This window comes from Alosa alosa, chromosome 20 (genome assembly GCF_017589495.1).
Source record: "Alosa alosa isolate M-15738 ecotype Scorff River chromosome 20, AALO_Geno_1.1, whole genome shotgun sequence".
Classification (NCBI taxonomy): Eukaryota; Metazoa; Chordata; class Actinopteri; order Clupeiformes; family Clupeidae; genus Alosa; species Alosa alosa.
This window is the reverse complement of record NC_063208.1, coordinates 9,859,644-9,886,624: the sequence shown is the minus strand read 5'-3', so window position 1 is coordinate 9,886,624 and position 26,981 is coordinate 9,859,644. Positions and strand designations below refer to the sequence as shown.

At 40.4% G+C, this 26,981-nt stretch overlaps 1 protein-coding gene across 3 annotated transcripts; it reads left to right on the top strand.

Annotated features, from left to right (window-relative positions):
• Nucleotides 1–966: 966 nt before the first annotated feature.
• On the top strand, nucleotides 967–25,083 carry yrk (Yes-related kinase). Of its 3 annotated transcripts, none has more exons than XM_048229597.1 (13): nucleotides 967–1,354; nucleotides 15,538–15,581; nucleotides 16,816–17,052; nucleotides 17,271–17,373; nucleotides 17,999–18,097; nucleotides 18,339–18,442; nucleotides 18,723–18,872; nucleotides 20,741–20,896; nucleotides 21,565–21,744; nucleotides 21,905–21,981; nucleotides 22,208–22,361; nucleotides 22,729–22,860; nucleotides 23,602–25,083. In XM_048229597.1, the coding sequence occupies exons 3-13, from the start codon at nucleotides 16,818–16,820 to the stop codon at nucleotides 23,808–23,810; spliced, it is 1,599 nt and encodes a 532-aa protein (XP_048085554.1). In that variant the 5' UTR covers nucleotides 967–1,354; nucleotides 15,538–15,581; nucleotides 16,816–16,817; the 3' UTR covers nucleotides 23,811–25,083. The 3 variants fall into 3 exon arrangements, with proteins under 3 accessions (XP_048085554.1, XP_048085552.1, XP_048085553.1); XM_048229595.1 differs by lacking the exon at nucleotides 20,741–20,896 and adding an exon at nucleotides 20,288–20,452 and having other exon boundaries at nucleotides 969–1,354; XM_048229596.1 differs by lacking the exons at nucleotides 15,538–15,581; nucleotides 20,741–20,896 and adding an exon at nucleotides 20,288–20,452 and having other exon boundaries at nucleotides 969–1,354.
• Nucleotides 25,084–26,981: the final 1,898 nt, after the last annotated feature.

The following is a 26,981-nucleotide window of genomic DNA, read 5'->3' as shown; positions in this document are numbered from 1 at the left end:
GAAGTCATACAGTAAATGCAGGCTGACCATGCTGTAGTGTCAACATGTGGCTGAACTGAGCTTAGAGGCAATTGAGAGGTGTCTGTCCAGCAGGAGGTACCTGGGGCAGGGCCAGCAGAGGGGGTCCTTCACCAGGTGGGGACTTTCTGGAGTGAAAGGTTGACTGGTGCATGAATGGCTGTGTGTGTGTGTGTGTGTGTGTGTGTGTGTGTGTGTGTTTGTGCAGTGTATGTGGAATTCTTGTTATAAGCAACATGTAGACAGTTAGCCTACCTTTGAAGCTGTACTGGATGGTTTTCTGTAAAGCACACATAAGGAGCATCAAAGAACACTGGTAACACTTGTAGCTGAAGATAGCCAGGGTCATCTGTATTCTCAAGGTTTGGTTGTTGACTGTAACCAGAAATGGGCTTTCTGATGCATTTCAAATATAAAATAGTATCTTGTAGTTTGTATTTTACTGGGTTGAAGAATAACTAACAGTCGTAGTAATGTGTCAGTTGTTAAATGTATGTTTTCTTTTATGTTTTATGAAATGTAAATTCAAAAATAGGACACCTCCGATTGTGGTCGCTAGAGGGAACACTATGATCGTGGGAAAAGTGCGCTATCCACATTCTTACATTCTTTAGACATTTTTATTAATACTAAAGAATCCTTGAATTGTCTATACAGAGACAAGGATAACGAAGCACTGTAAAGTGTTTAACGGGGCATCCGAAAGTCACGGAAAGAACAGCACAAAAAAACCCCAGAAAGGTCTGCACGTGCCAGCTCAAGGACAGTGGGCATTGTGCCACTGAAGAGAGACACATGGTGACAACAATTAATATGGATGTGAGTCAGTTTGAGGTTAGTATGAACTTCCTGTGGACCTACGTTAAGCTGCACATGTTCATTGCTGCTGATCATTCACTTCACTTAAGCCTGTACTAATTTTATTTGTGGAGGTAGGTTCAAGCCTGATTAGACCGATCACTTGCACTTGGCGAGAAGCCTCGATTTTTCTTGTGTCAGTAATATGTGAAATTCTGACGATTCACATTGTGTGGGTCTGTTAAGACCAAAACCATTTTAAGAGTATACGTGCAATCAGATAATAGTGTAATACTTCGATTTAATTTCCATTTCACTTCATTGGCTGTAGTTCGGTGTCCCCTTCAGCGCTAATGTTGACAAGGGGAAGTTGTGAGGGGAGGGCCTATGTTGCGCGCAGAATTCAACCCTTCCGGGCATAGCAAGTAGGCTACGGTCGCTTCCCACACGTCAGAAACGAAACTCTGTCGCTTTCCCTGGCCGTCTCAAGCGCTGGTCTTCACTGGAGCCGGTCCCAGTCGCTTGGAACGGTGAACAGGTGAGTTAGCCTACTGTGTTTGTGTGTGTGTGTGTGTGTGTGTGTGTGTGTGTGTGCGAGAGAGAGAGAGAGAGCGAGAGGGGGAGAGAGAGAGAGAGAGAGAGAGAGTGAGTGTGTGTGTATGTATGTGTGTGTGTGTCTGAGAGTGAGAGAGAGAGAGATGAGTGTGTATGTATGTGTGTGTGTGTGAGAGTGAGTCCCGAGAGAGAGTTAGTGTGTGTGTGTATGTATTTATGTCTGAGAGTGAGAGAGAGAGCGCGTCCCGATATTTATGTATGTGTGTGTGTGTTTCTGAGAGCGACGCACGAGCGAGAGCCATATTTACATATTAGTGTTTCATGTTTTTGTGTGTGTGTCTGTTATATTGTCAGGGATATTGACTGATCTTGTGTATTTATGTGTGTGTGTGTCTCTCCCGAGAGAGTAAATGTGTATGGCATGCTGTGAATTTAGAGATGTAATTAACACACGAGATTTTAAGAGAGAGAGAGAGAGTGAGTGTGTGTGTATGTGTGTGTGTGTGTGTCTGAGAGTGAGAGAGGGATAAATGTGCAATAGAGAGATACAGTAAGAGTGTTTCATGTTTTGGAGATCCCTGTTATACTGTCAGGGATAACTGATCTTGCTAATACATCTCTTAGAGTAAATGTGGCTGGCATGCTTGAATTAGGATGTAATTAACACACGAGATTTTAAAGGTCATATTTTATATGCTGCCACCAAAAACAGGTGTTTTTGAAAGACCCAGTTTGCTCAGTATGTCAGGCCATACATGTTTGATGTGGTTTGGGGGACTTAGTCTCTCTCTCTCTCTCTCTCTCTCTCTCTTGCAGTGTCTCTGTATGTGTGTATGTGTGTTCGTGTGTGTGTAATACAGTGGTTTTATTTTGCAGTGAACTGTTATACGTGCTGGTCTTGCGTATATGTATTTCATGTGTATGAGTGTATGGGTACTCTCGCTTGTGTGTATGCGTGTACATTTGGTTGTAATCCTTGTTGTCATATAAATTTGTGAGCTATACCGACTGGATGAAGTATAGAATGAAAAAAGATTATGTGGGGGAGAGAGTAATGACAGTCTGTGTGTGGCACTTCAATTTTTTTCACAAGGTCACTTCCTGGCTTTACCCCTATTGAGGAGGAAGTGGGTGTGGTGAGTGTGGGTTGTGTGTGTTTATGGTACACATGAGAGAGAATTGGCATTTTGTATTAATTTTTTAGTTATCGATTGTTGAATAGTTTAGTCTCATTGGTATAGTTGGTGTATAGATGATATACTGATGTTATTCAATACCCTAAGCACATTGAGCCATAGTGTGGTGTCTCTTCTGTAACAAGTTATGTCAGAAAATGGTGAGTGGTTGAAGATGCTGTTAACACTTGTTTAGACAGAGAGGTGCAAAGTTGTCAGATGACTTGGCATTCATATGTCCTGAAAGTGCTTGGCCTTGGCGACTGCTTCTGCTGATATTCGCTGTATTCATGGCAACTTTATTTCTTATCTATTTGACCGAACCTTTACTGTGTTATAAGGCCTCCTCAAAGAATGCAACAACTCCTATTCATGCTGAAATAATGTACTTCATGAAAGAAGTACTGAGAACACAAGTTCATAGCAGCGTAATGTGTCTTGATGTGTAAACCAAAACTCAGATCAGTCACAGTAACATACACCAATGATTGATGTAGCAGTTGTAGTTTAGAGAAACATGAAGTGAGCATAAAGTCCTGCATGTCCATGTTTGCAAACATCTACAAAGCCCAAAGAATATGACCAACTGTGCTTACTCGGTCTGAGTCAAGTTTTCTCACTTTATAAACGGCTTTGTTTAATTTGGTTTAACTTGATCTGAGACAGACATTTACACTGTAGCCTATCACACTTTCTGCAGGATAGAACAAATGCACCAGTTAACTGCTATAGGATTTAATTCATGCATGCTCAGTGTGCAACATTGTGCAACTTCATACGCTCGTGTTTAAGAGAAGTCAGGAAAGAACTCAACAGTAATGAGTATCAGTCATTCAATCAGGGCTCCAGATTGTGGTCACATTGGTGCAGGTCTATCTCAGTGTGTGTGTGTGTGTGTGTGTGTGTGTGTGTGTAGTGTTATGTTTTCTCCTCACCCACTTTCTGCCCCAGGGGCAGAGGAGGCAAAGCAGGCGATTGCCTTGGGTGCCAAGCTGAAAGGGCAGTAAGTCACGCTTGTTCACAGTGACTCTATCAGAACCCTTATGACCCTCTTGGTTTTAAGATGCATCTTGGATGATCAAATCATATTGTGGACAGCTGAGACACCTCAGCATTTTTATGGCTGTGTCCAAAGTGTACAGCCAGAGACATTGCTGATTACGTGTGTTGATTTCATTAGTGCCTATACATCACTTACACTACTGTAGTAGTCTCTTCATCAGGGACGCATTAGGACACAGTTGCATTTACACTGCAAAATAATTATTGTTGAATGTGTCACAAACCATCTCGACAAGTTGTTAACATGATTACAAATACACAAAGAATGACGCAAATAATGTCATATGATAATATGTACTGGGCTGACAGTTTAGCCATGCTGTGGATTAAGAATTTCATAAATAGGCCTATTGGTGGATGTGAACTGTGCTGGCATTGTTCTCTCCAAATCAAAGGAAATAAAAGCTGTTGTCAAAGCTAACAGGTAAAGTACAACTTATGTTCTTTTGTCTGAATGAGATTTGCTTAAGTTGCTTAATGCATCCCAATAAGAAGCCCACTATTTTGTATAGGGTGTCCACCACATACAGTACACACAATTGTATATGTAGAGCCGAATTTATTATTTCTAGCAGGTCTAGTTCATTTTCCATGATTGCTCATGATGTATGCACTACCGTAATTTCCCAACTATTAGCCGCGGCTTATACATTGATTTTGCAAAATTTCTTCAGCTATGAGGTTAATACACGGGGGCAGATAATATAGTATTACCGGTAATATAGTTTTGTTTCTTTTAACTTACATAAAACACTGTCCTGCGGCTTATACACAATGCGGCTAATACACAGGAAATTACTGTAACATGCACATCACTACACCAAGTATAGTGTGTCTGTAATAAAGCTGTTCTTGACCGGAGAGCCTTTGCAGATCTGTAGACCTCTGGGAGGCTCTAGACTTCCTAGAAATGACACCCTTTCTGCAAAGACCTTGCGCTGTCCCTGATTGGTTCTGACCCTGATACTTTCCTCTGGCAGCAGACTGGCATCGCATTCTAATTTAGCACTTTGTTCAAGTGCGAGGTTAACACTATAACTTAACGGTCTAATTGAAAAACTGTAAAAACGTAGGCAGATTTTCTTTTGTAATTTAAGACATACTTTTAAAGAAAAAACTCTTATTCCCATTCTTCCCGTTCTCTCTTTTTCTCTCCTTTCACCCCCTTCTCTCTTGACCTTACTCCCCGTTACTCTCACTCTCTGAAGAGGAAATTGACATCATTTGTTGAAAGGAAGTTTCTGCCTCAGACACCTAACTTCCTATTCCCAAGATGTGTTTTCCCATTGTTCTCTCTCTGTCTCTCTCTCCCTCTCTCTCTCTCTCACACACACACACTCTCACACACACACACACACACACACACACACACACACACACACACACACACACACACACACACATACACACTCTCTCTCTCTCTCTCTGTTCTATTGGTATCTTGGTAGGTAAAGGATGACAATGTACATAACTGTGTACGCACACGGATTTTGACATTGCACAATGATCAGAATTACAACTTAAGGGGAGAGTGAACGTATGAATGTAGTATGTGAGTGGTGAGTGAAGCTTTACAGCAATGCAATGAGCACCGGGTCACCTGCACTTTATGTAGCTGATAATTTAGATCACCCCCGCCTCTTTGACATTCATCTATCCCCTCAACATTTACCCTTTACAGCACAAAGCCTGTCCAAGCACTGCGTTTTTTATCATTAGACTATAAAGTGCTACATTGCCAGATAAAATGAATGTGGGGCAGTAAACAGAAAAGGATTGTAGTCACCTAGTTTACTGAAAAGGCAATCTCAAATTTGCTCACCTAGACTTTTAAATCTTTACACTTACCCCCCTATTTTGAGTTTTTGCTCGAAATTGCACACCGCCTAACAATGGCCCTGTTTCCACATACTTTGACATGCTTGACATCTTTTGAAAGCAGAGGCCTTGTAGATTATTTTGATACCAATAGATTGAGTGTGGGATGAACTGTCAGAGAGTGGCAAAGGGTAGATTGATAGTTTTTTAGATGAGTTTAGGCAGTTTTGTACATCTCTGGAAATGACCACATTCTGCCCTCTTGGTCATTTATTTTGTCTTGGAAACACAACTGAGGCCCACTACCAGGTCTTGTGAATCTGTATCTCAAAGTAGATCAATATAGAATAAAATATGAGTACTTTAGACATTATTTGCCAAGGTATGCTCATGCGTTTTGTAAAATGCCCTATGGAAACTCCCCAGGACTTTTGGTTACCCAAAATGCATACTGACGATAAAAGGCCTACTATGTGGAAACCTGTGTGGAAACCTTATGTAGAAGCATAATCATGGTATCAAATGAAAGGTAACACTTTGAGGTTTCTTGTAGACTATTTGGGAATGTATTTCAGGGGTTCTGATATAGAATGACTACACAAAATATGGAATGATTACACAAAAGTCTCTACTTTTGCATTTTCCTTGTTGGTTCAATGGATGTGAATAAAATGGGACTACAGTATACATCTGCACAACTGATATTGGATAAAACAACATGAATGTTCAATTTCTAGGGATTTCTGTGAATATTTCAATACCCAATATGCTGCATCTACTTATTGCTATGGGATATACACTGCAGCTAGAAAGTAGGGAAGAACCAAAGGGGGAGGAGGGCATTTTTGATCAAATTTAATTGAGACATAGTAAGATTAATCTGAAAATCTAAAGCGCTATACAGAATATACATGAAAAAGGTTGTCATATATGGATTCCCAAGAGTCCAAGCTTTCAAATGGTGTATAATATTACTGTGCTACATAGTAATATGGTGCATACAATTGATTTAGAATGCTGGGGGGAGGTGGGGGCACTAATTGTTCCGCATGCGTGACACCCGCAGTGTAGTAATAATTTTGTCAGGACTTTATTAGGACATTATAGCACTGATCACTATTTTAAATATAGTGTAATTTAAATATTTAACCAAAGACATTAGTTGGGTTACAGTTGTATTCATCTCTTCCTGTGCCCAAAGAGAAACGGATGTGTATTCCAATGTATACGTATATGAAGCGGACCTAACAAATCACAGTTTAAACAATAAATAAAACAATGAAAAAATCTTTGAATATTAAAATATCTATTTTGATTAGATATGACAAGAATTTCCACATATAGATATGTTCATTTATCGTTTGTTACACAGTTTTGACCGCAACATATTCTTTCTATCAAAATATTTGTGGACAAAATTGTTTTGCTTATAGCTGAAACTCTAAAACAAATAAAACACTCACTAGAATAAAACACTCACAATTAGTGGCAGTATTTTATGAGCATGATACCATGTAAGGCAGTAGCCTGGGTGTTCCCATGCTGCCTTGCGCGCGATTTGATTCACGCTGCTAAGGCAGCCTAGAGACCATGGAGCAAATTTTTGCCTGAGATAGGGGACCAATCACAGAACAAGGGGGAAAGCAAGACGATGATGAGCTATGCACAGACGCATTTGATAGACATCCGTGGCACCCAATAAACGGATCTGGGCATTTTTTTCAAATACGAGAAAATTAACGTTTGGTTCCCAGACCACGTCTCATTGAGAAGTGGTGGCGCTAGCCAGGCAAGTAAGGCAGCAGAATTGAGTAGAACCATTTTTCCAACAGAATGGGATATATTGCAAATATTTAGGAGCTCTAATGGAGCAGTGAGGAATAAACTGTCTTGCTTGTATCGATATTTCTGGCTTTGTCATGCTGCGGGGGCAAGATTTGTGTATAGAAGCTTCCTACTAGAGGATGTTTAAATCTAGTATAAAATTGTTCTGTGAGAGTCTTGGATTTTAATTCTTTAAAAAGGAGAGCAGCCTATTCAAGCATTCAAGGATTCTCAAAGGAGTTTGTATTGTAATGATAACAATGTTGTGAAAGTTCAGCTAATATATTTAAAGTTGATTAAGTTAAATAACCAATTAAAACGTTTCTTCAAATAGCTAAAGAATTTTAAATACATGTTAAAATAAAATAAAGTTTAAGTTGCCAAATCAAACACAACATAATGTTTACCTAATGTTTTTTAACCCTCATAAGGTGTTCAGGTCTGTGGGACCCGTTTTCAATGTTTGCTAAGAGAAGAAATATGCTATTTATTATTTTTCCTAGCTCAAACTCGAACTGAAGAACATAGAAAAATAACTTATTTTCCATGACTACATATGGTACACACCACCCCCCTCCCAACACATAACCATTACATAGGAGGTGTTTAGGTCTACTAGACCCGAATGTAATAATTGTAGGTGCTATGTTCCTTAACTGTGTCCTCTTCCTAACTGGGCCTGCTGTGTGTGTGTGTGTCTCTGTGTGTCTGTCTGTGCGTCCGTATGTGTGCATGTCTTGAGTGTAGGTGTCTGTGTGTGGAAATTCTGCACCTGCTATTCCCACACAAAGTTACAAAATTGTTACATTTCAAGCACTTTCACCTGCTCTGATTAAGTTCTAAGAAATAATCACCAATAATGATCAAAAATCTTGTTTCTATTATTTTTACCTTTTATAATGGAATTTCCTAATTTTCTTACAAAAAAACAAAATTTGATCATAAATCTGATTTCATAGGGGTGAATGGCAAATATGAACCATAGATGATGTCTATATTATTGGTAATTGAGCTAAAGTCCTGGCTGTATTGATTTAAAAGCCTAATAAAGTGGGCCAGACCCGGGAACATTGGCTGTGTAACAAAAATATTAACAAAAACCTTACAAGGGTTAATTAAATGATTAGTGTTTACTCTTCAATAATAACATGTTTTATTATTGGTCTTTGTAGTGATCATAACTAATGCTTCATTTCTCTTTTGTCATGAGTTTTTATTAATAAAATAAAAAAGAATGCATGATATCATTCTGAAGGAACTCTAAAGTCAGAGACATGAGAACCAGATAACGTTCGGAGGTCAGATATACAGTATCTTACAATTGACTGCAGAAAGTAGGAGTGAAAGTAATATGTTGATATGCAACATGTGACACTTTCAAGCTCTTGCAATTGGTGTGGCAAGCTATTTGTTTCTCAACAGAAGCCACGAAACGTTGACAAATTAATTCACCTTTTTTTTTGTTAAGGGGCGTTGTTAGGCACGACGCGCAAGTGGAGCTGTTGTAGCTGTTTAGCTGTTGTAAAATCAGTGTAACCTATGGACTCGAGTGGCTTATTGCTTTTCTAAAACGGTTACTATTATCTGACAAGATTTCATAAAATAAAAGCACAGCAACGAGAAATGTAACGATTTATGTAAGGGATAATGTATAGAACGCCGGCTATTATATTACAGGGTGAACTGGAAAGTGAAATTGTAAAGAATAGTAAATTGACATCCAAATACATAATATTATACCTGGCGCTAATTCCCAAGTAAATTTCTTCCTTATAATTTTGATTCCTTGTTTAAACTTTTAGACATTTTGAATCACAAAATAGTAGTCTTTGGCAGGACTGTATAAATGAAGGAAAAATGTTTGGCAAGTTGAACGCAGATGTGCGAGACTGTGTGAGCAAGAGGATGTTAGTGTGTCGGCTCTCTCAGTATCCTATCACTTCAGAGCCACACACACTTCTCTTCCTGTTGGCAGTTTCCTGGTAAAGGATGGAAAATGAGAAAGGATGGAGAGAGAGAGAGAGAGAGAGTATTGAAGAGTGTGTGAACTGCCAGACAACTAAGGTGGAGACAGCACACTTCCAACACTTCCTTCATGAATGTATCACATACTGTACAAAACAACCTAGCAACTATTTAGGCAAAATAGAGATTAGCTTTAACTAGTGACACATTTCATCAAATTGGTTTGTCAAATAGGAAGGAAAGCCTGTGTGTGTGTGTGTGTGTGTGTGTGTGTGTGTGTGTGTGTGTGTGTGTGTGTGTGTGTGTGTGTGAATGTGTGTTTGTGTGATTGTGTTTGTGTTTGTGTGTATGTGGGTGGGTGTGTTTGTGATAGCATGTTTGGAAGCTGGAGCTGCTGTATTCGGTGTCCTGTGTTGCTTTCCTCCTGGGAGTTCCTTATCTATGGAAGATTGGGTAGGAAAAGGGCGGGCCCTACAGTCTCAGCTCTTGTGTGTGGAAGTGCTTTATAGCTTGTTTTGCATTCGTGTATGTATTCTCTCTCTTAGTTGTCACACTGCTGTGGTTTGACAGAGAGGAAGTCTAAACTGGTAAATAGACTCATCATTCTTTATTTTCATCTACAACCACTGAAAAGTCTCCACATACACACAGACACACAGACAGACACACACACAATGTTTAGTTCAAGATATGATCGTTTTAATGACACTGTTGGATTGATTGAGCTATTGTATTCACTTTTCAGTTATTTGCAAAACAATAACATTAATATTGTTGCAATCAGGGAGATGCTTTTCGTAGCACATTTAAACTGTCACAAGTGTTCAAAAGTAGCCTGTGAAACTTCCTCATTGAAGATCTTGAAAGTTGTGCTGCTGTCCATCAGTAGTTTGGCCTTCAGTTCAAAGGCCTTTGGTAAGCTGCTTCTGCTTGACCATAAGTCAGTGAACCTCCCACGTAAAGTGAAGAAGTTTCAGCATGTTATTTAAGATGAACAAGTGTGTGTGTGTGTGTGTGTGTGTGTGTGTGTGTGTGTGTGTGTGTGTGTGTGTGTGTGTGTGTGTGTGTGTGTGTGTGTGTGTGACAGACAAGAGAGGGTTTTGAGTGTGTGTTTATAGTTTCCCCTTTTGTTTTATAAGGGGTTCACTGTCAACCAGAGAAAAAAACAAAGTGGTGGACAGAAGTAGGAGAGAGAGAGATAACCAGTTAGAGATAAGATTATACTGAAGAGGAGACAGGTACATATACATCAATGTGTATGCCTGAGTGTGTTTATGTTTGTCTATCTTTCTCTCTCTCTTTCTCTCTCTCTCTCTCTCTCTGTATGTGTGTGTATACAGTATGTGTGTGTGTGTGTCTCTGTGTGTGTGTGTGTGTGGGGGGGGGGGAGTTGGTCAGCACAATGCAGCTGGACTGTGTCCTCGCCTAACAGGAAAAGAGGGGGGAGTCTTTTCAGGGGTGGACAGGAAGCTGGCAGAGCTGATTTCCTGTAGCTGTGCTGATGCAGGGAGAGATAGAGACTGGACAACAGAGAGCGGGAAATGCGTGGTGTATTTCTCTCTCTCTCTCTCTCTCGCTCTCTCTCTGTGTCTCCTGTGTGTGTGTGTGTGTGTGGGGTGGATGGGTGAGTGGGAGGTGGTGTCCGCGGTTGTGTATGTGGTTTGATACAATGATACAAATGGTGTTTTGGGGTCATTTGCAGAAATAGAATTATGGCTGACCCAAAATGCAATATTGTAATACTGTTTATGCAGACAAACTTGCAGCTACATAGTCTGGAATTTAGTGGGAATGACATTGAAATGCATCAGTTTGTGTGGTACGTGGTACAGGAGACAGGAAGAGACAGAGATCAATAATAATAACGGCTTCAAACGAAATATAAAGGTCAGGGTGCTCAAAAAGTGAAACTAAGAGTGGGCTCAGTTGTACTCTATTGGACTCAGCAAAGATCACGAGGAGACAGTTATGGCCGATGTCATGTGAGTTCAAGTATAAGAACATCATTTCCTTTCAACACTCTAGACTAGACTCTTGATGCTAGACTCGTCTGTGTCTGTACGTGCAGATATTATTAGAGAGATGAGACATTATGTTAAAAGGGTCTCCTGGAACCCAAATGGATAAATCCCATCCCCAGGGCAAAAGCAATGCTTCATAAACTGTCACATTAATGATAATTGCTCAATATGCAGATTTCAAAATATTGCATCAGTGCTGGCATCATTCAATAGTCCTGTGTAAACACCAGTTACTTAAGTTTTGGAGGTTCAGAGTCAGAGTGTGTTGATTTCCTAATGACTTCCTAATGTTATGATTTAAAGGTTGTATCAGCGATTTCAGACCCAAAAAAGGCCCAAACATAAATGAACACATTCATCTAATCTTTCCTAACGATCCACTAGCTGCCTGCCCCATAAGCAGGCTGTCAAAAAACGTGTCTCTGTAGGCAGCCTAGGCTCCGAGATCTGTACACATAAACAATAGCTACCAACAAGTGTTAGCAACCACTCAAAGGCAAAACTAGATGTACCGCAGAGCGGTACAAAATATGACCGCCGCCCAGTCCAGCACATGTTTTCCACAAAAATAAGTCATGCTGAAAGGCATATATGATTCTAACTGTCTCACTGAATTGCATTATGCACACTCAATTCTCACTGGTGTCTGCTAGACAACAAGTACCAAAACATGATTAGTTCATAGATTTCACATGTAATATACATTTTATACAACCCCACCCCAATCTTGCCTGTTCATAATTCTGAGAAATTCTTGAATTGTGTGCATGTGTGCGTGTACATGTTTATGTTTATGTGTGTGTGGGTGTGGGTGTGTGTGCGTGCATGTGTGTGTTTGCCTGTTTATGTGCCTGTGTGTGTGCATGTGCATGCATGCGTATATATGTCTACTGTGTGAGTATGTGTCATACATGAGGATTACTGTGAATGTATAAAAGGCAGTGTATCTGTTTATGCACATGTGTGCATATGGAATGGGTTTACATGACCCCTGGAGGCAAACATACGCAAAATATTGGTCATCCTAGGCCCTACGGTTCTCAAGATATTCACAGAAAACTGTGTCTGCCCTACCCTCCTTTCGGGGGGTCCAGTCCAGCGGGAGGGCTACAGATCAAAACGAAAAGCGATGGTTCCATGCTATCTATGTGGGGTTACATGCCCACCAGGTTTCGTGTACCCCGGGAATCCTTGTTGGTGTACTGTCACTAAATGTACACATAAATTATTTTATTGTAAGGCCCCCCATGAACGAAAGTCCACGAAACTTGGCATGCATTAGGAGGATGTCATAGTGATCCTACACTTTCAATTTTGTGCAGTTTTGACCATGTCAGCCAGAGATATTGTGATAAAAACACCTAATGTTTTGCTTTTTAATTTTTAACTAGGTGGCGCTATACATGAAATAAGTGGTAATGGGATAGGTTGACATGCCCCCTTAAGACCAACATACAAAAAAAGGTGGACCTCCTAGGCCCTACGGTTCTCGAGATATTCACAGAAAACTGTCTCCGGCCACCTACAGGCCAGTTGGTGTATAGTAACATAAATTAATTTATTGTGTGGCCCCCCATGAACGGAATTCCACGAAACTTGGCTTGCATTCAGAGGGTGTAATAATGATCCTACACTTCCAATTTCGTGAAGTTTTGACTATGTTAGGTCACAGATACCTGCGATTACAACACCTCATTTTTACTTTTTTGTGTGTTTAACTAGGTGGCGCTATACATGAAATGAGTGGTTATGGAATGGGTTGACATGGCCCTTTGAGATCAACATACAAAAAAAAATGGTCCTCCTAAACCCTACGGTTCTCGAGATATTCACAGAAAACTGTGTCTGCCCTACCCTCCTTTCGGCAGGTCCAGTCCAGCGGGGGGGCTACAGATCAAAACGGAAACAGGAGGTTCCATGCTATCCATGTGGGGTTACATGCCCACCAAGTTTCGTGTACCCCGGTCTTACAGTGTCCCAGGAATCCTTGAGGGAAATTTGGACATGCGAAAAAGAAAAAAAAAAAAAAATCTGACTAAACCTATATGACGCTTCGCTGCGCGGCGGTCATAATAAAGTGTTCCAACCAAAAACCGACGAGATGCGCGTTTAGGAGAGTTTCAATTGTATGGGAGGGAGGGGGAGGGAGTAGCGAGCTAGCTCTCTGTTTTGTTTGAACATCAACATGAGTGACGTTACCTGCAATCGCTGATACAACCTTTAATAATGTAAGTGAATCTCAGTGTATCACAGATTTAAATCATAGAATTGAATCATAATACTTGCAGTATCAGAAAATATATACAGTCTCATACAGACTATCCATAATAATGTATCATTGGCCAAAATATTGTGAAAGTATCGCATACATGTAAACCCCTTTCGGATATCCACATGGATAACCTCCTGGAGAAATCTGTACAATCTGCTGTATACATAATGGATAAATTGGATAAAATGGATACATATTTTATTTGTTGTCAGTAGATGGTGTGTGTGTGTGTGTGTGGTGGGGGTAGGGGCATCACTGCTGACAGTGTGTATGAGTTTTGTTCCAAAGCTGCCCATGAAACACAAGCATTCAGAACATTCAGCACACAAACACACTCATTCTTGGTGTGTGTCCCTGTGTTCATGCATCATCATTCTCCCCAAACGAAAAGCACACAATGCAATATGAAACAAGATTCTGTTCCATAAGATTTTCATATAGAATTAGGAGAGCCTCAAGTGACCCTAGGGCTAATCCAGGAGCCTTTCCCTTTTAGGGGAAGCCTTGAGGAACTTAAAACAATACAGTAGGAAATTTATGTTGCAGAAGACTTACAGAAGTGCAGACTTGGGGCAGACGTGGGGGCAGCCATGGCCTACTGGTTAGCACTTCGGACTTGTAACCGGAGGGTTGCCGGTTCGAAACCCACCCATAGGCCACGGCTGAAGTGCCCTTGAGCAAGGCACCTAACCCCTCACTGCTCCCCGAGCGCCGCTGTTGTAGCAGGCAGCTCACTGCGCCGGGATTAGTGTGTGTTTCACCTCACTGTGTGTTCACTGTGTGCTGAGTGTGTTTCACTAATTCACGGATTGGGATAAATGCAGAGACCAAATTTCCCTCACGGGATCAAAACAGTATATATACTTATACTTACTTCACACTTTTAATCCATAAAAGTTTACATGTATGGTAGCATAATCACTGTGGCTAATAGCACTCCTAGTGTAAATGCAATGTGTGGTGGGAAAGTGTGGTGGTAGAGCCTGGTGATAGACTGGTGGTCAACATAACTGTAAACTCGTCTTTCACACCCAGTGTCCTTTGTAGGTTCTCAGTCCATCTTTTTGTTTAGTCAGTTCTTTGACACAGAGTACATGATTATACGCAAGAGATTCACCCGTGCTCGGTGGTCAATATTGCACAGAGTCAGGTGTGACATATATATCCAGTTATTCTAGGTGTTATCAACAGCTGGCGGTCCACCAAAATTGGAAGTTGTCTGTTAGGTTTGTTTGTTCAGTGAATTTAGGAACAATGTTGAGCCATAGCCTATTGTTTCACTAATACCTTCCTCTTCTAGCTGTTAACTTCTGTTTCTTTACTTCATTAATCTTTCTTTCTGTTTTCCAAAATGTGGGTGATGTGTACTACACTTTATGAGTGATAGCTGCCTTCTAGTGTTTGAACATGGTATGACACAATTCGTTTCAGGGTGTGAGGAAGACATTCTCCTGCCTTTGCGCTCCACCCAGTCATAGGAACACCTGTTGACAGTCTGGTGACAAAGCTGTTATGTTGTTTTTGTCTTTAACACAGTTGGTCATTGTTGAGGTGTGATGTTGAACCTCTTTGTTTACTTCAATTAATTTAAACAGTGAAATGTATTTGGCTTCACTTAAAATGAGGATTATCCTCAATGAACCTCCAAAAATAAAGGTTGAATGAATGAATGGATGAATTTGATGAAGAAGAGCACTAATCTGAACATGATATGGGTATATATTATTTTCTAATGAAATGTGATTCCATGTGTGACTGTGTCTGAGAGAGAGAGAGAGAGAGAGAGAGAAAAAAAGAATCAGGGAGATGGATAGACAGAAAGAGTTAGAGTGAGAGTTTCCTTTTAACTGTAGGTCATTATAATCATTAATTAATACATCTCCATCTCCTTGTCTGTTTTGCTTTGTACATCGCTAACATTCTTGTAAATCCTCCATTTCCATGCCACAGCTTAATATCTCTGTTACAACATCATTTATACATGCCTGACCCTTATCCTCTCTCCCTTTCTATATTTCTGTCTCTTTAGCTGTGTCTCAGGACGTGGAAGGGCAGATGACCACAATAATTAAGGTTAGAATGCCATACACGGCCTCTTATGACCTTTAGTTTGATGCAACTTTCTTCAGGACTACCATAGTTTTTCATACCTTGACTCATGTGAACCAATTGTTGGAGAATATGTAGTCTTAGGTATAGGAAGTTCAGCATTCATGATGTCTGAATGACCAAACACTCATAGATAAATAGACACTCAGATACAGCAACAGACAGGGGCGTCTGCAGGAATTAATGCTATGGTACGCACACCCCATCACCGAAAAACCGTTCACGCGTGGACAGTATTTTTCCTTTAGGTTCGTGCATACATAGCATAACAACATCCACATGCAATAATGCAACAACGTCTACAATTACCTATTCATTTGGGCAACTTTATACATCCCTATACAGGCTAAAGCTACCTTTAGTTGTGTTATAGCTACTGTAACGTCTGGCTTTAAACAGCTGTAATGCAGTCGTTCTGACAAGCACACCAATTGCTTAGCCAACCTTGTTCTTGCCCATCTTGAATAGCTCCTCTAGCTTTGTTGCCTCCATCCTTTCTGTTTTCGTTGTTTAAACTTGTGATATCCATGATGAGTATTGAGTTAGTGAATTAGCTCAACATTGTGTGCTGATAACCATATAGAAAGCCGAGTAAAAGAAAACAAGTAGCCTATGCGTGCCTGCGTGCATATTCTCTTCTGCTCAAACTTGTGTGCGCGTTAATTTTGATAAGTGTTCACTTAACTTTACTTAATAAAAAATTGTAAATAGCCTGATGGCATGCAACTAATGGGATACTGTGCATAGTTGGAAAGGTATGGTAGGCCAATATGGTGTGAATATACACACACAAGGTACATTTCCTCTCGTTGTTGAGTAATGGTACGCACAGTGCATACGGACGTACACCTGCAGGCGCGCCTGGCAACAGAAACATACAGCTTTTACCAGCTTTAACTGTCTGGATTCCTGCATTGACTATTTTGTGTGTTTCCATAGTAATGGGCTGTGCATACTGTATTGTGTGTTTCTATAGTAACGGGCTGTGCATACTGTATTGTGTGTTTCTATAGTAACGGGCTGGGCATACTGTATTGTGTGTTTCCATAGTAATGGGCTGTGCATACTGTATTGTGTGTTTCTATAGTAACGGGCTGTGCATACTGTATTGTGTGTTTCTATAGTAACGGGCTGTGCATGCTGTATTGTGTGTTTCTATAGTAATGGGCTGGGCATACTGTATTGTGTGTTTCTATAGTAATGGGCTGTGCATACTGTAAGCAGCGGAAGGAAAAAGTAGTGGACCCATCACCATGCGACCCAAGCAGTGGAGGGGTGGGCCCCAAGCCCCATTACTCCCCCGATCCAACCCAGAACAAAGGGGCAGAGCTCATCCCCAACTTCAACAACTTCCCCATGGGCTCTACACAGCCCATCAGCCCTGGAACAGGTTTCCCCAGCAGCATGTGCCCGCAGCGCGGCACTGCCATCACAGGTGTGTGTTTGTTTGTGTGTGTGTGTGTGTGTGTGTGTGTGTGTGTGTGTTGCACTTGGACTTATCAATTCTGCATACTGTGTGTGCAGGTCTTCACACTGTTCCTTAGCTTTTTTATGTGTGTGTGTATGTGTGTGTGTGTGTGTGTGTGTGTGTGTGTGTGTGTGTGTGTGTCTGTGTCTGTGTCTGTGTCTGTGTCTGTGTGTCTGTGTGTGCAGGTGGGGGTGTGACTCTCTTCATAGCACTCTATGACTATGAAGCCCGAACCGAGGACGATCTCTCATTTCTCAAAGGAGAGAAATTCCATATTATTAACAACACGTGAGTTACTTTTAAGTAACGTTATTTCAGTATCTCAAACTAGTTCCACTAACATCACAGTGAGTGAGTTCAGTGTACCTATATATGCATCCCACCACTACTAAGTTGTGAATTTATAGATTTACAGCCATCATATCTGATGCATGATACTGCCTTGTCTACACATAACAAAACCTCCACAGAATATTTCTGGAACATTTCTTAGGGCCAGGGTGATCCTACCTAATAATAATAAAGATGTTTGTAGCAAAGTGGCCTGAATGTACATATCTGTATATGAACAGTACATGTGTATATTATAGTATAGTGTACACTCAGTTTCCAGTTTATAACAAAAATGAATGCCTTCATTAATACAACAGAGCTGCAATAAATCACCCTTCATAAGTGTTATAATGTGAAGCTTAGTAGTATTAAACAGTTCAAGAGAAGTAGCTTGCAAAATACTGAATATTGTAATCTTCATGAAGCTAGGATCTAGGGCAGGACTGATGTGTTAGATTGCATTAGTTTTAGCTCAGTGCTCCTAATAAACTGGCAAACACTGTGTGGTAATGGTTCATATTATATTTATATATTGTATACTATATTATATTTATATATTATTTTGTGTTTCTTCCTCCAGCGAAGGTGACTGGTGGGAGGCCCGTTCTTTGGACACAGGGAATTCTGGGTACATTCCAAGCAACTATGTCGCTCCAGTGGACTCTATACAAGCAGAAGAGTAAGAAATGCCCACACAAACATTTAGCAACATACAAGTTCAAATTTTGAATTTGCCCAGCATAAAACCGGTTAAGTTTTAAATCCTTCTTTTTCTCAGAATAAAAATAGTATTTGGTATTTGTAGTTGGACTCATGTGTTTAATGTTTACTGTATGACACTTTTCTCAAATGGAGATTTTTTTATTTTTTGTTTATTGACATTTTTGTTTGTTGACAATTTTATGGATGCTTTCTTGTAGATGGTATTTTGGCAAGATGGGTCGTAAGGATGCAGAGCGCCAGTTGCTTAGTGCCAATAACCCAAGAGGAACTTTTCTCATACGTGAAAGTGAGACCACAAAAGGTAGGACTAAGGTCCTCTTTCCTCTACTCTAAACACTTTCAGGATTTTCAGGTTTTATTTTTGCCATGCTGGATAGGTATTACCAAAAGATTCAAACCGATTAGGGACCATACCATTACCTACCTCACTCACACACACACACACACACACACACACACACACACACACACACACAACACACACACACAGACACACACAGACACACACACACACACACACACACACACACAGTTCAGGTTTGTTTCCAATCTCTCTTTCTGTCGCTCTCTCTCTCTCTCAGGAGCATACTCACTGTCCATCCGTGACTGGGACGATGGAAAGGGAGATCATGTCAAGCACTATAAGATTAGAAAACTGGACAATGGTGGATATTACATCACAACACGTACACAGTTTGACACAGTTCAGCAGCTTGTAGAGCATTATACAGGTGAGACCAACGCAGACATTCTCACACACACTACACACAGACTCACACACTATGCGCAGACTCACACACTCACACACACACACACACACACACACACACACACACACACACACACACACACACACACACACACACACGCTCATTTAAATAGAAGGCAAAGTGCAAAGTTTATCAACAAAGCAAAGTTCTCATGCATGAACTATAGCTATCATGTGTTTTGTGGGAGCATTGAGCTAGTTCATTAATGCTTGCTGTAAAGGTCTTGCCCATGGTGTTAAATTAGCAAATTAATTTTGGCTAGTTATTAAATTAGCTTAAGTAGACTTTGCACTTTGCCAATCATTCCAATTAGTGCCCATAGTCTTACAAAAACACATTTTCAAAAAGCATGCACAGAGATGAACTAGATCTACACAAACTATTCAGCACACACAACTACAGAGCGAGCCATGTCAGTGTGGTGATCACAGTGCGGTCACATTTTAAAAATAAATGAACATTCTTTACGTCAAAAGACTATGTGAACCAAACTATGGATACTTAGTGTAGTCTAGTTAGCTGTAGTGGGTTTACTGTGATCAACTCCAAATGTTAATACGTATCCTTCGTTAATACGTTCCATATGGTCTTGCAAGCAGACTCCTTCAAATGCGCCGCTGACTGTCAAAATGCCGATGCATTCTTTGACGACGCGCTTCACGCTGTTAAAGGGAATGATAGATGTCATTCTCATTGGCTAAATGATGTTACGCCCCAAACACACCCATGACTGATTAAGAAACCTAGGAACACCTTGTTGCGCCATGCGCCCGACGGTTGATAACAAAAACACTCCCAATGTGGACTGGACATCCTACCAAATTTGAATAAGCTTTTGACTACTGACCATGCGCTTTAGACCTTCATAATAGTGCCCATATACTGTAAAGAGGTGTAGTACTTTCTATTTTTTGTAATGAAACACTTTTCTATGCAAAAATTTAGGATGCGACAAAAAAGTGTATGGACTTTTCATTGCGCCAATAGTTTTACTGGTAGTTCATTGCATGAGTTACACAGTAGTTTTGGTATGAAAGCATTTGTTGTAGTCAAGGGAACATGAGCTTTCACACTTTTGTGAGGTCTGAAGTGTTGTAGCACATTCTGCATAAAAGCTTAACTGTTGGGATGTTGGTAAAGCACACTGTGAAGTTTTTAAAAAGCAGATATGGTTTTGAAAGTGTGAAAATGAAATTATGAACATTTCTGTCTGTCTTTATTATTTCTGTCTGAAACGTTATATTTCTTTTTTTACATGTGCTCAATAATTGACATGAGTACAAAGTTGTGTATGAAGTTCATGTTTATATCTGTTGTCTTTGTCTCTCAACCCTCTCACTCGTTGACTGCCGTTGCGTTCCAACCGCTGCTCTCAGAACGAGCTGCAGGGCTGTGCTGTCGTCTGATGGGCAGCTGTAGGCGGGGCATGCCTAAGCTGGCTGACCTTTCAGTGAAGACTAAAGATGTATGGGAGATCCCACGCGAGTCACTCCAGCTTATGAAGAAGCTGGGGAATGGACAATTTGGAGAAGTGTGGATGGGTAGGAACCAGTCAGAGAGAAATGTGTTTCTGCTGGAACCACATTCCCAGAGACACATTCTTCTGGGGAGCACTAGTCTGTATGGAGGGAAAGAGACTCCAAAGACCTAAAGCCCTCAGTCCTGGATGTCAGACAGTGTTTAGAGACAAGCTCAAAGTGGTAGGCAGGCAGACTGAGGGCCTTAAGGAGTTGACGTTTCTTGCCTTCCTCATCACTGCATGTTTCTAACATTTCATTCCACACTTAACCCCTCTCCCATGTCTTCATCCCTTCCCTGGTCTCTCTCAGGTAGTAATGATGGTCTGTGTTATTACCTCACCATTCCCTGTCCTAACTCCACACCGCAGACTATGGGTTTAGGGCGAGATGCTTGGGAGATCCCCCGGGACACGCTGAAGCTCAATCGCAAATTGGGCGCGGGATGCTTTGGTGATGTTTGGATGGGTGAGAAATTCAGGCCTCGCCATCTCCACCTGCACTCAGCTGAAGCTCATGCCCCAGCATTTACAGCTGTATCTAGTTCATTAGCTACACTAAATATCTCAGTCATAGTTTTTTTTTTTATTGTTACGGCCGCTTGCGTCAGTGTTAATTATCTACAGATGTGTTAGTTAATAGTATTGTGAGCCTGTTAGGGGATAATAATTCGGAGATATTTTTATTGCTATTTCCAGCATTTTTGTCAGCATAATTCTCTCATCATTCCTTGAGGTATTTCCCAGTCTCTGAGTTTTTTCTGCACAAATTTGCATAATTTTGATTGCTGATTTCCCCCCCTTATTTTTGCATGAGCATGTGAGAAACATTTTAAAGATGTTGCCCTGTTTGCATGGCATGCATATAAGAACTCTAATCTCATATCTCCAATATCTCACTAACACAAATAATCATATCACTCTCATCATATATCATGATAACTCTTACTTAGTTGCTAGCCATATGATACAAGTGTTTAACAAGTATTTTTCTAACTATTCTTTTTAAAACATCCTTTTCCTGTTGTCATATTTGTGTGTATTTATATGTGTGCTTATGTGTGTTTGTGTATCGGTATGTGCGTGTACTTGTGTGTGTGTGTGTCTGTGTGTGTGTGCCGCATGCGTTTGTGATAGGTATGTGGAATGGCACGACGAAAGTGGCTGTAAAGACACTGAAGCCGGGCACCATGTCCCCTGAGGCCTTCCTGGACGAGGCTCAGATCATGAAGAGGCTCCGCCATGATAAGCTGGTGCAGCTCTATGCTGTGGTCTCTGAGGAGCCCATCTACATCATCACTGAATTTATGAGTCAAGGTAAACTCACTGTGTATTTACTTATGTGACACTCACTCACACATACATTGTAAATTCATCACACATAGATGGCAATGCAAGCAGACGTGTACACGTACACTTCTATTAAATAAGTGATTCACAGTTGTGAACTTGCAGTTTGTTTGTGTGGTGCTTTTAGGGAGTTTGCTTGATTTCCTGAAAGATGGAGAGGGCCGAAATCTGAAACTTCCTCAGCTGGTAGACATGGCAGCACAGGTATAGCCTTAGTTAGTTACCACCAACACAACATGTCTCGTATCTGAATGAAATTCTTTCACAAAATAAATCATGAAACAAAGTGCAAAAACTTGTTTGCTCTTTTTATTTAAAAAAACTTGTAGAAGTTTGCAGGTATTTTGAGAATCTGTTTTAGCAAAGACATTGAAATTGACTGAACAACTGTAATATTGAAGTTGTAATGAGTGTGTGTTTTTGTGTTCAGATTGCAGCAGGCATGGCGTATATTGAGAGGATGAACTATATCCATAGAGACTTGCGTGCGGCCAACATCCTGGTTGGAGACAACCTAGTGTGTAAAATTGCAGATTTTGGACTGGCACGACTCATTGAGGACAATGAGTACACAGCCAGACAGGGTAAGATATATATTTGGTTCTCACTTTATATTGATGCACATGGAAAATAAAGCAAAACAAGTAAAAGTACAAGCACAAGTCCATACATTTAATAGGTTCATGATGATGTGAACTGTAAAGTTCAGAAACTCACAATAATGTGCCGACAGAATGTAGAACACACTTAATGGCAACCTTTGGAATGGCAACTTCTTCCAGTTCTATTAGAACTCCATTTTGTGTACTCCAGTGGCTTAGGTTAGTACTGGCCTTTCAAAGCCTAATTTGGATGGCAAATGATTGTAGTCATTGGCTTCCCTGTTAATGGAGTTAGTGGTCATGTGGTTGGTTGTAAGAGCCCAAGTAAGACTATGGCACTGTGATGCAGGAGCAAAATTCCCCATCAAGTGGACAGCACCAGAGGCGGCTCTCTTTGGGAAATTTACCATCAAATCCGATGTCTGGTCTTTTGGCATCTTGCTCACTGAGCTCATCACCAAGGGCCGTGTTCCATACCCAGGTGTGTATATGTTTATTCAAAGGGCCTTTAATCAGGCCTTTAATTGCTTTTAAAATAACACATGACATTAGGGAAATTGTTTCTACATTTGGTTTTAAATGCTTAATTCCATACAGATATACTACAGTCAGAAAACAGTTCTAATCAATATTGAAGTGATAGTTGATAGTGTTAATATTGTGTTAATATTGTTGATAGTGTTAATATTGTGTGATAGTGATTTGTGCTGTGTTTTTTTGTTTGTTTAAATAGAATAAACACCCGTACCTCAACAATGTAGGATGTATATTATGTCTGTTTGGATGTGTGTACTTGCATCCCTTTTGCATACCTGAATGCATACCTGCTTTTGTGTGTGTGTCTTTCTCTCTGTGTGTGTGTGTGTGTGTGTGTGTGTGTGTCTCTCTCTCTCTCTCTGTCTCTCTCTCTCTGTGTATATGTGTGTGTGTGTGTGTGTGTGTGTGTGTGTGTGTGTGTGGGTGTGGGTGTGTCTCTCTCTCTCTCTGTTTGTATGTGTGTGTGTGTGTGTGTGTGTGTGTGTGTGTGTGTGTGTGTGTGTGTGTGTGTGTGTGTGTGTCTGTGTGTGTGTGTGTCTCTGTGTGTGTGTGTGTGTCTCTCTGTGTGTGTGTGTGTGTCTGTGTGTGTGTGTGTCTCTGTGTCTCTGTGTGTGTGTGTGTGTGTGTGTGTGTGTGTGTGTGTTTGTCTGTGTCTCTGTGTGTGTATGTGTGTGTGTGTGTGTAGGCATGAATAATAGGGAGGTGCTGGAGCAGGTGGACCGTGGTTACAGGATGCCCTCCCCCCCTGGCTGCCCCGCCTCCCTGCATGAGCTGATGCTGCAGTGCTGGAAGAAGGACGCGGACGAGAGGCACACCTTCGAATACCTTCAGGGATTCCTAGAAGACTACTTCACTGCCACTGAGCCCCAGTACCAACCTGGGGAAGACCTGTGACCCACACACGCTTACATATAAAGACTCATACAAGCACAGCAAAACACAGACACAAAACAGGAACATCGATCTACTGTACTTACACAGAGCATGTTGACATACGTTCTATTCTACTGGATTGTATTCTCATAATGAATGCAAAACAATATCAACATAAAATGTAATGCGTAACAGTTAAGTTGTATAGAATGGATGTTGCCACAGTCCTGGTAGATCATAGTGGTTCTGTGATTTCTTATACAAATAAATCTCATTTTACTCACAGTCTTTTCCCCTTCTGTATCTTCTCCAGTTACACTCAGATACGTGTACACATAAGGGCCTATCACATTGTACACGATATGTGCTGCGCTCGCCACTAGGTTGCTCTTGGTTGTGGTAACGTCTCAAAGATTTTTGTTGTGCTTGCCGCCGGGCTCAGGGCAAAATACCTATGACTTACAGCGCGCCGGCAGGCCAGCTCTTGCGCGCGCAAGCCATTGACAATAATGCATTTCATAGCGCATACTGCGTGCAATGTGATAGGCTCTTTATACACTGACTCACTCACAATTGTTTGTGTGTTCATAACAGTTTCCCCTTTAACAGCCTGTCGTCTAAGTGACACTGTATTTTTTCTGTCTTGTGTGATGTCAAGATGCTGCTTGATGTCATTCTTTCAGTGTAGGTATATTGTTTGTGTAATTGTCTGCTGTTTGTGACATTAACATTTCATTGTTTAATTTCATTTTATGTTTATGAGTGATTTTAACTCTGGCTTTTTTCCATGTATAACTTAAGACAGGTCTGTTTTGTTTTGCATGTATGTGTATTGCTGATGTTTGAGCTTGCATGAGCAAGCTACACAACTGAGAGCATCTTCAGCGGTGTGTGACTGATTAGTAGTGTTTGTAAATCATGGTATACAGTCCATAAATCTAGGCCTTATATGTGTTTATGCCAACATGAAAACCATGAATTACCATGTCTGACCAAAAGAATTTATGTTTCTTTTTTATTATACCACTTTGAATAAAAGGCCTTTGAATTTGTATAGTGTACCCTTGTGTAATAGGATTGTGAAAAATGTTTTTTAAGTTTTAAAAGTTTCATTTAGAAAACTTGAAGGTTATACCAAAAACCCACTTTTTGTAGAGATTTTTGTAGAAACTTTAATGCTTCAAAACTGCAGCAGTTAAGGTTCTAAGAAGAGCTTTAGAGCTTAAGATGTTTTTTTTTATGGTCAGACTACACTTTCATATGCCAATGACAATAAAGCAAGTATTTCTCACCATTTCATTGTTTGGCCTGTATACCATGTCAATAACTTCGATCGTCCTCATCATCTTTATTGTCTTTAGATTAGAATAGATTAGATTAAACTTTATTGTAATTTAGCAGAGTACAGGTACAGAGCTAATGAAATGCACTAAGTACTTTATGTAGCCTACCAAGGGTTCTATAGTCCCAGCATCATGGACATCTTATTTTAGAAAAGGAGAGGGGTTTTACAAAAAGACTTAGGGCTGAGCTACACTAGGCGCGTAACTGAAGCGTTCCGTTCGCGTTGCGTCTGCTGCAACAATTAGCTTCCATTATAATCAATGGAAGTAGCTACACCAGACGTGACAGTGGGGCGTACGTTCGAAAAAAATAGACCATTCATCTAAAATAGATTTTACACGTCGCGAACGGAACGCTTCAGTTACGCGCCTGGTGTAGCTCACCTAAATCATACTGTATGGGGTCATTTGGGTCAATCTACTTCTTTTTCCATAAAATTAGAAAAGACAAGGACTATACTCTCAGGATCTGACAACATGACTAAGTATGTCTGTCTTGGTTAACCATGAGACAAGACCTTCATTTTGGTGGCACTGGCATTTTGTATGAACAGACAGAGAAAAGGAACTGAATCTGGTCCTTTCATGCCTAGATAAGCTCATTAACTGATTTAGGGATGTAGTGCACGGTTGAATTTTCCCAGAGTCAGCTGCCATTTTTTGTTGTCCATGTTTGAGTAATTTAATTGTTTATCTTTGAGACATAAACTAATCATTTTGAGCGATTATAGGTCCTCATGCTATTGTATTGGATGCATTATTTGTCATATAGTTTACACTGGCATATCAGTCCAGAGTAGGCTATTTATTGCTTTCACTGAGTGGTTTAAGTGTCAGTAGGCTATACTATATAGGTTGGTGATGAAATAGTTTGTTGCAGCTTTCTAACCTCTTTTTGAGCAAGGGAACCCTGCAAGGATCGAGCATTGAGAATAACGAAAAGATCCCCAACAGCAAGCCTTCTAAGTAGATGTCAAGTATCACTCTTAAAATGAATGTGTTGTTCCTATCTGGACACAGAGTGTTATGTTTTCAACGCAAGTTGTGTTGTTTTCAACACATATTGTGTAACAAATAAAAAAAGGAAACACAAACTGTGTTGTCCCTATCTGGACACAGAGATGTGTTGTTTTCAACACATTTGTTTTAAGAGTGCAGAGTTTAAGACTGTCTTGTATGTCTATCTGTCTGATATGGCCTTGCCAAATAGCTCAAAACTTACTCAAAAACTAACTTCGGGGAACGTTTGGGAACCAAAAACTAACGTTCCCGAAACCAAAAACTATGGTTCCCCATAAATTGTTAGCTGGGATTGAAGTCCCCAATTAATTGCTCAGCAGCTCCTTCTGCTGGCTGGAGGTTTGCTTGATATGGTCATTTAGAGTTTTTCTACTGCTCTCCCTGTCTGCTTTCTATATTGCTTATGGGAGGGCAGGAAGGGGCAGAGAGATTTGTCAAATAGCCGAATGCAGTGTTTTTCTATGGGTTTATTTTTTACATTTAAAATAAAGTGCTACAAAACCAAATTAACTGTTATTTGTTTTCACTGTAAAAGTCAATTTATACATTGAATGGCAACTGCACAACAATTCTCTTTGGACTTTCTTGCTTATGACTTTTCATCAGTGACATAAAACATTGAAAATGACAGTAAGAAAAAAAAAGATTTGTCTGTGAAATAAAAAGAAAGCAGGCTGAAAGGGCCTTCCTCTATGAACTTCAATCTTCTCCTGTGTTTGTGAATGTCTTAATGCTACATTTTCATATATTTGGAAGTGTGTAGACAATGTTTAAATCTGAACAATTTCCAATTTCCCCTGCCTGGAGAGGTAATACATTAACTGTGAAA